Raw genomic sequence first — 12,142 nt, forward strand, 5'->3', positions numbered from 1 at the left:
ATTTTGTCATTTCTGATTCGATGTTTTATATCTTATTTTAAAGATAACATTCCGTGGAATATGTTGATATATTTTAAATTTAAAAATATATTTTTTAAATTTCAAAAATTTTGTTAAATCGGAAAAAAGTGGTAATTTTTTCCCAATTTTGTGATAACTAATCGAATTATTCCACGAATTTTCATTATCCGATTTGGTTAAAATTTATTAATAGTTAATTCTATATCATATGGAACAAAATTAAACTTCCCAAGCCAATTTTCCTTTCAGGGGCAGGACTTATAAGTGAAATTGGCCTGCAAATCATAAAAAAGTATTAAAAATATCAAATGGAGTATATGTTTGGAAACTTTCTAGTGATTAAGTTTATAGTCTTTATACAAGTATTTGGTATCATTGAACACATATTAACTTAGGGATTAAACTTCAATAGATATATAATATAACGGTTCTTTTATTAGAACACCATTTACTGTGACGTTATTTACCGTGTGATAGTAGAAATACTTTGTATATATTTAAGGAACTATATGTAGCTATATAAATATGGGGTCGTTGTGAGGATCGGTGCTTTGCGTTTTCAAAATTTTTTATTCAAATCAAAATGTAAATTCTATTTAAAGCTCTTCTACATTAAGTTTTCTTTCCAGATCAATTAAAATTTGTATATAGTTCCTAATAAAATTTGTTTCTATAAAAGAAAGAATACAGGGACTTTTTTGGGAAAACCCCTAAAAAATTACATGTTGCAACTTTGGATGCATCTAACTTTTTATAGGGACAATATATATGTTGAGAAGTTTTTTTGTTTTATTTAGAATTTTGTTAGAAATCTAGGGTATATTTTTAAAAAATTTTACGACCCACCATAGGACCGCCACATTAAAAAAACTAAAAATAGATCGGGAAAATTTAAGAATAAAAAAAAATTTAAACCTAAATATCTCTTAAAGTAAAAGAAATAACCCACCCACCCCCAAAAATAAATTAATACCCGAGGTGATCAACTATGAGTGCCTACCCACTGGCCCCCATTCCGCCCTCAATCACCTATAACCGTCAATCAACTCGAAAACACCTCAGTTCCAAACATGTGAAATTTCATTACGATATATCCAATAGTTTCAGAGATACCGAATTATTTCCAAAAACCATTAAACCACTGTGTGTCGATTATTGTATAGTGGGCGAAATACGGAGCAGTTTTAATAATAGAAAATTTACTTGTTAAGTATATAAACTTTATCCTTACTTAATTCTAACGTGATCTAGCGATGTCCTGATAAGGTCCAGAAAGAGGTTACTGACTTATAAGTGTGTTAATGTACGAAAACCCGTTTTCTACCCTATCTTAAGATTTTAAGAGGTGTTTGCCAAGTTTCAGTAACTGATTCTTGTAATACTCGAAAGCACCTTTCCGGAAAACGTTGACCTTTTCCAGATATATTTTTCTCGTTTCATTAAAAATATATTTTATTAAATTATTCGAATGAAAACTTCTATTCGTTATTCGTTTGAATAATCGAATATATTTTAAAATTTAATCGACTACTCGATTGAAAAAAAATATTGTACATTTTTATTCGAATAATTTTAAACACGAATAACACTGTGCAACAAGAAAATCTTTCCCGAATGAGACCAACGGGAAATGAAAATAGACCATTAGTAGTCCAAAATCCCCAAAGGATTTAAAAAAGTTAGTTTTGAAATTTTGTGAACATTTTTCCCATATACAGTGGGACAACAAAACCCAAAATTTTATTAAACATTATTTTTTTGGGTTTCTTTTGCATATATTTTTATTTACTTCAAGTAATAAAAATCTATGAAAATATTTAATAAAATTTTGAAAAAATATAACAAGATTAAAGGTATTAGCTTTTATGTTAGTGGCAAAACAATGGAAACTTTGGTATCATCGTAACAAAAACGGTCAGAACGTATCAGTAATTCAGTATATTGGTGGTATTCTTTGCTTTATATTGCTGCTTAATATCGGCGATGCATTGAAACAATAATTGAGTCAATTATTTCCTTCGAAAAATTTTGCTATTCCCTTATAACTGAATGCTAAAAATCGTCATTCTAGGTTTAATTTTGAGTCCATATTTTCGAACTTCTGTTTTCCATAGATTTTCTATGGGGTTAAGATCTAGTGAATAGGCAGGCCACTTAAATACAGTTATTACTTTCGAGTCTAACCACTCGATTACAACTCAAAAGTTGGTTTTTAGGGTCATTGTCGTTTTGAAATCTCTAAACTAGGGCCCTAGTTTCCACAGCGGATGGATACTTTATGCTTTTTAAATGGATCTCTATCTTATACCACACACAGTATCTTTTTAAAATTGAATTCGACCAATATCTTGCCTTGAAAAACTGTTCTATAGCATAATTTTGCCACCGGTGAACCTAATAACCTTCGGGTCAAGTATCTTTTGGCCGCCTTACAAATGTCCTCTAAAATTTAATTTGGACTTGTTCAAAATTTCATATTGATTCGGCCAGTTTATGTTATCTTTGACAAAGAGTGGAAAAGTAGAACGATTATTTCTAAAACTAAGAGGTTTTCTCGCAACCGATTACAACTAAGACCAGTCTCATTTTCCATTTGACTAACCATAGGAGTACTAATTTCGAACTTTATATTAATAACTACCCCAGAGGAGTAATTTTTTGGAATTTTTCGAATACTATTGTCATCAAATTATCCTGTATTAGAGCAGTTTTTTTATTTATCACAGTTCAACAAATATTATGTAAAATATTAAAAGAAGTATTAAAATCTTTAATTATCTTTTCTTAACTCTAGCCATTTTAAATGATGATATAAACATTTATTTTGCTCAAAATTACAGAAAGAAATTTTACAAAATTATCAGAACACCCTGAAATAACTGTAAATCACGATGCTTTTTACATGGTTATTTTGTTAATTTAGGTAAATACATATGTATATTAGAGTGATTCGGTCTCTATGGACGAAAAAAAAGATGTGTCAGTCACCCCTAGGATTAAAGATATGTTAATAACATATACAAAAATAACAAGTAAGAAAGTATAGTCGGGCGTGGGCGACCATATGATACCCTACACCAGTTATGAATATTAAATGTGATTTATTTTTCATAATAAAGCATTTATCTTCAACATTCCCTTATTCCGATACATTTAAGCAATTTATGGATGAAAAACTAATTTTCTGAAAGAGGCTTTATATGGGGGATAGGGGCAAATATGGACCAAGCCCGATAAAATGTTGTGAATATATTTATATAATATTTTATTGTGCTGAATTTCATCGCGATATTTGTGTTTATAAGTTAATTTGGGACATTCAAGTAATTTTCTGAAGGGGACTTTGTATGGGAGCTAGGGTTAAATGGGGCCCGATCTTTATGAAATTTGGCAGGGTTATCAAGACTTCTATAAAACTTAGTTGTGCCGTATTTTTCAATAGGCTTCGTCCATTTTCAATAGGCTTCGTCCTTGGGTCAAATAAAACGTGCGTGCCAAATTTAATACAATTATCATGAAAATTGCGGCCTGCACCTTGCGCACAAGGTTTACATAGACAGCCAGCCAGACAGACGGACGGACGGAAATAGTTTAATCGACTCAGAAAACGATTCTAAGCCGATTGGTATACTTTAAGGTGGGTCTAGGACGAATATTTTTGTATGTTACAAACATGAGCACAAATCCAATATACCCTCCCCACTAAAGTGGTGTAGGGTATAAAAATATTATTTTTTTGCCTCGCTTGTTTTTTATATATCACGTTGTCATTTTAAGTCCGATCGTTAAAAATGATATATCAATGTTTATGACTAGACTGTAGCTACATTTGACCCTTAGATGATTTTTTAATTAGACGGATCTCGGATCCTTACCCAAAATCTGAAATTGTAGATATACAAGAATAAAGAGCATTTAATTATATGAAATATAGGATTTTGAAATGCTCACTTTTATGCATAAAAAGCTATTTTATAGATATTTAAAAAATGTTCAAATATTCATTATCAACCGTTTTCACAACAAACAATTAATTTGCAAGAAAAACAGTCGAAAACATTTTTTTTGAAAAAGAATTATAAAACAGTTATTTTTTCAGTTACAAACCCTTTCAGGTCCTACTTCCTATCAAAAAAGAGGAATGTTAATTATATCCTACAGCACTATAGTGGTTTAGCTATGTCCATGCTACTTGTAATCAAACTACAAGTCGAAAATTTCCTGATAATTTGATGTAAATAGGCTCATATGTTTCATTGTACCCAAGGACGAAGTTGTTTGAAAATGGATTAAATCGGTCCATTATTCCCCTAGCCCTCATACAACCGTACTCCCCTCTTAAACACTATTATTACGAAGAAATTCTGCATATCTAACTCTTATATGAACATAAATCCCATCACCAAATTTTGATAGCCTCGGTACATAACTGATCCTAGCTCCTATATATAGTCTCTTTCAGAAAAACAGAAACAAATTCAATATACATAAATGCTATAATAAAAATAAATCACATTTCAAAACAAATTCAATATACATAAATGCTATAATAAAAATAAATCACATTTTAGATATGCTCATATCTGGTATCATATGGTGGACCATTCCCGACTATTCTTCTTTTATTAGTTTTAATTATTTCAAGTACTTCTTTAAAAATATGTAGCTATTTAAAATAATGGTTAATTTATCATTAAATAAATTTATCACATTTTATAAAAATTGGTATAAACATTTTTCAGAATTGTTAAAAAAACATAAAAAACATTTTTATAAAACTTAACATAACACTTTAATTTTTCATCGATTTTTATAAAATAAAATGTTTAGTTTTTATGTACCATCGTGATTTCGTTATTAATTAATAGAATTAAATCCTGAATTAAATTATCTTTTTTGTTAAGATAGGGTGTAGGGCGCAATAGTAAGCATATTAAAGGCTAATATTTCGTATAATTAAATGTACTTTGTTCCAGTATAGCCACAATTTTAGATTTTGGTGAGGGATCCGAGATGTCAGAAGTCGCGCATAGAATATGACATCGATTTAAAAAATTGTCTAAGAGTGAAATATAGCTACAGTCAAGCCATAAATATTGATATATGATATGTTACGATCGGATTAAAAATGGCGGCGTAATATATAAAAAAAGGGCGGTATTTCTAGGCGTGGCATAAAAATATTTTTTATATTTTAGGAAATGTTATTAACATATCTTTAATGTTAGGAGGTGACTGACTCAACTTTTTTCCTTCGACCCACCGTAATGTATATACATACAAATAAAAATTAATAATAGTTAATAATAATATATTAATAATAATTTGAGAATTATGACCATTTATGAAATATTTGATAAAGTTTCCATTGTTTTGGCGACCACTGTATGTATTTTATATGTATATAATCCAATGAAATAAGTCAATATACATATAAATTACTCAATTATATTTGACTACTTAATATTAAGGAAATCCATGAGGGCTTGTCCTCTGTGATTGGTGTTCGTACTACCCCAAGCTACATGGTGGGAGTTAACATCACAACCTAATACAATTTTCTCATTTTTCCTTTGTGACTCTTCAAGCAGTTTCATCAGCTCCGACGTTGGTGGTTTTTACCTGATGAGAGGTATATGTTGCCACTACCTTGCTTCAGTACCGTTGCATTCGATGTAGATAATCCTGTTGAGAGGAGAAAACATAAGTTCTTGTGACATAAGATACATGTTCTCGGTCGAGACCCTGTATCTGCGTAGAAAAGTTGGAAATTTACGTGATTTAGTCCATGCGAATCGTCCAAGGATCCTGGACTAAAGCTATATGTATCTTACCTGTGTAGGATTTTACCATCAGAGCGTTGGTAGCCGCCTCGCTCAATCATTGTCATCCATTTAAATTGTCTTCCAGCGAGTTGGTGATCACCTCCTCGCTCGTTGGATTTAACTCCTCCGGGTAGCCTGAAGTGGCAATTAATGCAGTAGATTCCATTGATGGCACTGCGGTCTCCTTGTCATGCAGTCTTTTTAATCGACACCTTTCCAATTTTGGAAAGCACTGCTGTTCTGTCTTCGGGCAAGTGAGTGATTTCCTCCTCGCTTTTAGGATTTGACTCCTCAAAATTACCAGTACTTGCTAATGATACTTTGGGTACCGTCTTAGGTGTTTTAGTGTCCTTATCGGGCCGGTTTTGACAATCCTTTCAATCGGCGCCTTCCCAATTTTGGAAAGGGCAGCTGCACTTTCTTTTGGCGAGTTTGTGGTAACTTCCCCGCTTTTAGGATTTGACTCCTCAACGTTATCACTAGTAGCTACTGATGCTGTGGTCTTAGGTATTTTAGTGTCCTTTTCGAGGCTTGTTGTAACAGCTCTTCCAATCGGCACCTTCCCAATTTTGAATATGACAGCTTTAGAGGCGAAGTAATCCCTACCTTTATTCTCGGCAAGACTAGCCATAGATTTCTGGTCGATACCTATTACAAATAAAGTTCCCTTAGGTTCTTCTTTCCTGTAAAAGACGTCCCATTTTCCACGGCCAGCTAAGCATTTTGACCTCCAAGAATTTCCAGTATACATTCATTAGCCAGTTTACTGCCCCATCCTTTTATGTAGACAGTGGACTTTAAGAGCACCGGAAGCTCGCTTTTCTTTGCCAGTCCCAGCTTAGCGCCGTCCCAGGGAGGAGGGATACTTTCCACCAAGTTCTTTAGGGTGCTAACACATTCCATTCTGAACTCGCAGCTCACGCTCTCTATTGGTTGTTTGCCCTTTGAAGCGATTGCATGGTCCACTATCTTATAGTTCACCAGATCTTCTGCCTTACTCTGTTGGTCTATTGGGGCTTCTTTTGAGATACCCGTACCTTCGAGTTTGATTTCGCCGACGTCATCGTCTTCGGAATATCTATCTTGGCGTTGCCACCCTTACTCGCAGGATTCTGACTTGATGTTCCTTTGAGTGAAGTATGGCTTGGCTTCGACTGTGTATTAGAAGACGGGGAGCTCTTTTTCTTCTTAGGTTTATTCTCAGTTGTCAAACGGGAGACCTGATCCTCTTTGCCTCAGATCTTGTGAGAGAGTCCGATTTTTTCCTTTGGAGTGTCGTTGGATTGACTAACTTTGATTTCCTGAAGCATCTTTTTTAACTTCCTCCTCTGTGCTCCAGATAGTCTTTTCTTAGTAATAGTTAGTTTAGCTGCGCTATCACTCATCTGTTTCAATATTTGCTCTACTTCATCCTTTTTGGGATTTGCTATAATGGTGTTGTTATTATCACCTGAGGATTCAGAGTCGGAACCCTCACCTATATTTAAAGGCTGAGGTAGCTAAGAGCTCTCTCCGAGTACATCCTTCTCTTTCACCCCTATGCTTTTGCCAATGGCATGCTGTACACTTGACGCATTGTCCGCCACGGAGGCAAAGGTACCCAGCTTCGTAATAGTATTTTGCTCACGATTCCAGGATGACGACACGTGACTCGCGAGTACTATAGTTCAACACTTGCCGCCGGTACTGGGTTATTTAGGCCCTGCACTGTAACTTTTTATTTTTATTTTCCATGTTTGTTTTTTCTTTAATTTCTGATTTTAATTCCCTTTCTATTCTAATTTTTGTTAGCGGATACTCTACTAGAAATTTTCAAATTTTATTTGATTTATCAAAAATTAAAATAAAAAATTGTAAAATTTGTACAGTAGTAAAATAGATAAGTTTACTAAAATTTAATTTTCTATGGTTCCCTTCATGGTCCAACTCTGATTTTTTTTATATGTTGTTGTTGATATTATAAACTAATTTTAGTAAAGGAATAATGAAAATGGGAGAAATATGAACTTTAAACTTAGATAAAATCAAAACAGAGATTACGGAAAAAATGTTTAAAAGTCCGATTTTACTGAAGATATCTATTTAATTTAGAAATAAAAGTATTTTTTTAAAAGTGTTTTTTTATTTTTCTTAAGTTTTAAGAGTTATAGTTCGATGGACCGGTTATTTAACCCTACTGCAATACCTGTCCATTGGACAAGCTACTTGGGGGCACTTGACTTACCCCTAGGACACATCAATAGCTAGTAAAGTAATTAGTAAAAGAGCTAGTAATGTGACTGACTCCCAAGAACCCATTTGGAGATTACCATCCATTGATTACTTTTGACTACCTTTTGACAGTTTCTTTGTAGACTGTAGATTGACGATTGACTTCCTCGTAGGACAAGCCCATGTTAAAATGGTTGGTCACCTGGGGCCACCATAAGTGGTAAGCCAAGTGGTTAGTTCGGAATTGTCCCGTCGAAGTGCTGGGTGTCGAACTGCTGGGTACATACATATGATGTATACATTTACACTAATGTGTAACCACATGGTTGATCCTAATTTATATATATTGGGTTATTCGTCACCAACGTACTCTTCGTAAATGAGAGGGAGGACAGTCGTCACTTTAGGTACCCTAGGTAAACGAGTGAAATTTAAATAAACGAGTGAAATTTTAATTATGAAATTTAAATAAGAAATATTTATAATTTGGAAGACTGAATTCATTTAAAATGAGTTAGAACAAAAATCTTTAGCAGAGATTACGGAAAAAATAATCTTTCCTTAATATAACAAATTCTATTCTTTCAGAGTCATTTATGTGTATTAATGAATTCCAAAGTTTAAAAGTCCGATTTTACTGAAGATACAAATGAGCAGCAATATTAATAATATTTATTTCAATATCTATTTAATCTAGAAATAAAAGTATTGTTTTTAATTGTTTTTTTTTTATTTTTCATAAGTTTTTAGGGTTATACTTCGACGGACCGGTTATTTAACCCTAATGCAATACCTGTCCATTGGACAAGCTACTTGGGGACACTTGGCTTTCCCCTAGGATAAGTCAATATCTAGTAAAGTATGTAACTACTAAAAAAGCTAGTAATGTGACTGACTCCCAAGAACCCATTTGGAGATTACCATCCATTGACTACTTTTGACTACCCCTTGACAGTCTCATTGTAGAGTGTAGAGTGACGATTGACTTCCTCGTAGGACAAGCCCATGTTAAAAAGGTAGGTCACTTGGGTAGTCGTGTGGCTAGGGGCCACCATAAGTGGTATGTCAATTGGTTAGTTCGGGACTGTCCCGTCGAACTGCTGGGTATTTTTTACAGTAAAATACAGAACAGGGGAACCGTCAAAATTTAAACAATATTATATTGATTGCTAGAAAAATAAAATTAATAATGCAAAAATCGGAAGCAAAAATTATGGGAGTACATGATCCGCAACATGTAATGCTGGCTATGGACCACGTTGTTTTCAAAAATAAGAAACATGATCCATGCCTGCATTACATAGGACAACTAGACGGATCATGTATTTCTGTATACTTATTTTTGTGATTAACTGTACATATATGTACTGTGAGCGTCAAAATATAGTGTACACCAAGTTCAGTTCTACAAAAGACGGTACTTAGGCAAGCAACCGAATGGAGTAATTATGTTATTTTGCAGCTTTATTCGGATTTTGGTAAAAATAAGTTCAAATATATAAAATTGAAATAATGTATAAATAGACTCCTCCCGTACCGTGAAATACCAATTCAGTCAGTGAACAATTAAAAACTATTGAAAAATTGTGTATGACATCATACGGTTGGGAATATTCGTTAACCAGGGCTACTAAAGTGGCTTACTATTGCTAAAGAACTGCAAAAATCATGAGGACCGAAGCTCAATTCCCTGAAAATTGTTATGGAATTATCGAAAAATATAAGAGTTACACCAGGGAATCTAGTGGATATGAATAAATGTGTTATGGATATGAATAAAAGTGTTATCTACCTAGGGATTTAAAAAAATTTGTCGTTTTTATCGCTTATATAAGTAAACAAAACCAAATGTTTATGTTTTGTTTGACAAATTTAAGTTGAAAAATAAAATAAAAAGAAAAATTATTTTTGTAATTTTTTTTTGTAAAAAACTTTTTATGAATGAAAATTGCATCTAAATTATGAAATATCACGTAATATATAATGGATATTAGACAGCATATGGTTTCCAACAACTAATGACCTTTAATAAACATTTATTTTAAATTTCACGTAAACTAACTAGAGCCTATATTATTTCATACAAATGAAAAAAAAAATGTTGTTAGAAACATTTCACATGTTTTTAAAAAATACAAACAGAGTACTAATTCAGCAACATTTTTCCGTAAAATTTTCATTACAATTTTTTTTGTATGAAGTTTTTAAAAATTTCACGTGAAATTTTGAACAGAATACCAAGCTTAAGGCAGTAAATGTTTTCATAACAAAAAATACGAAAAGATTGTTTTAAAAGTATTAAAACATTTAAAAACCTTAAAATTCAAATGTTCTTTTTTGTATTATTTTAATTACAGGGGTAAGCGTTACAAGATTAGCAATGATGAATCACTGCCGAGCTCTTACTATGGCATGTCACTACACAGAAGGTGAAACAATGGTATGTGTTTTAGATTTTAAACGCGAAGTTGGCCTTTGGCATGCTGTTTTCACTTCAGTATTAAATGGGATGCATGTATTGTTTATACCGTACGCACTAATGAAACTTAGGCCATCCTCTTGGATGCAGTTAATTACAAAGCACAGGGCATCATGCTGTCTAGTCAAAAGCCGAGACTTACATTGGGGTCTCTTAGCAACAAAAGATCACAAGGATATATCGCTATCATCACTGCGAATGCTTTTAGTAGCTGATGGAGCAAACCCTTGGTCGCTGTCGTCGTGTGATCAGTTTTTAAACGTTTTTCAATCAAAAGGATTGAGAGCAGATGCTATTTGTCCTTGTGCTAGTAGTTCAGAAGTTTTTACGGTATCTCTTCGTCGTCCTGGCAGATCTTCAAGTGGTTTTAATCAGTCTGCAACCGGAAGAGGTGTACTCTCCATGGCAGCTCTTTCGCACGGTGTTGTACGAGTGGATAGTGAGGATTCTTTAACATCTCTAACACTTCAGGATTGTGGACAAGTAATGCCTACGGCAACAATGGTAGTAGTGAGATCTGATGGTAATCCAGTTCTCTGTAAAACAGATCAAGTTGGAGAAATATGTGTTACGAGTGGATCAACTGGCTCCAGTTATTTTGGTTTAGAAGGTTTAACAAATACCACATTTAAGGTGCAGCCTCTTTTAGAGGAGCCTGAACCCGAAAAGGATGGTGTCATTGGAAAACTAAAACCAGTTAGTGATGAATATTATGTCCGTTCCGGCCTTTTAGGATTTTTAGGTCCTGGTGGACTTGTATTCGTATGTGGTTCACGTGATGGGTTAATGACTGTAACTGGCCGTAAACATAATGCCGACGATATAATCGCAACCGTTCTCGCTGTAGAACCGATGCGCTTTATTTATAGAGGAAGAATAGCAGTGTTTAGCATAAAAGTGTTAAGAGATGAACGAGTTTGTGTAATAGCAGAACAACGACCTGACTGTTCAGAAGAAGAAAGTTTTCAGTGGATGTCAAGAGTTTTGCAAGCTGTGGATTCAATACATCAAGTCGGAATTTACTGCTTAGCACTGGTTCCTCCAAATCATTTACCTAAGACCCCACTGGGAGGAATAAATCTTTGCGAGGCACGGCGAAGATTTTTAGATGGTACTTTGCATCCCGCAAATGTTCTGATGTGTCCTCATACATGTGTAACAAATTTGCCAAAACCTAGAGAAATTCATCAAGGTAAATTATATATTATTAACCTTTATCATTTAAATAACTACATTATGACACACGAATACATACAAATTTATACACACAAACAAAATCGTATTAATCTTATAAAAAAATCATTATGTATATGGGGTATTTGCTTTTTTGCTGATGTTTGCATGCGTTTCAATTTAAAATCACTTTTTATGTACGATGTCCGCGTGATAATGAAATATTTATTATTAGCTTTGCCGTTAAATAATTATTTTACCTACCAAATTTTGACAAAAACAAACATGATTTTATATAAGATAATTTCGTGTCAAGTGACCCAACTCAAAGAATCGATTTGGATGAAATATGCACCAAGGTTAGTACCAAAGAATAATAAGAAGTTGGACTATGACATTGTTTTACAACAATAACATTTCCTTCTCTTCACAG

The 12,142-nt window shown here is 33.3% G+C and overlaps 1 protein-coding gene across 4 annotated transcripts in view; it reads left to right on the forward strand.

Annotated features, from left to right (window-relative positions):
- The window catches only part of LOC119612092 (disco-interacting protein 2), a 291,223-nt gene that overhangs the window by 155,067 nt on the left and 124,014 nt on the right, over positions 1 to 12,142 (forward strand). For all 4 annotated transcript variants that reach the window (XM_037967842.1, XM_037967835.1, XM_037967819.1 and 1 more), the window contains one exon: positions 10,415 to 11,728. In XM_037967842.1, coding sequence (XP_037823770.1) covers positions 10,415 to 11,728 — 1,314 coding nt within the window. The remainder of the gene's footprint in view (positions 1 to 10,414; positions 11,729 to 12,142) is intronic.

This window comes from Lucilia sericata, unplaced genomic scaffold (assembly GCF_015586225.1).
Source record: "Lucilia sericata isolate MDLA Ls3-8-SP2 unplaced genomic scaffold, ASM1558622v1 Contig000033F_arrow, whole genome shotgun sequence".
NCBI lineage: Eukaryota > Metazoa > Arthropoda > Insecta > Diptera > Calliphoridae > Lucilia > Lucilia sericata.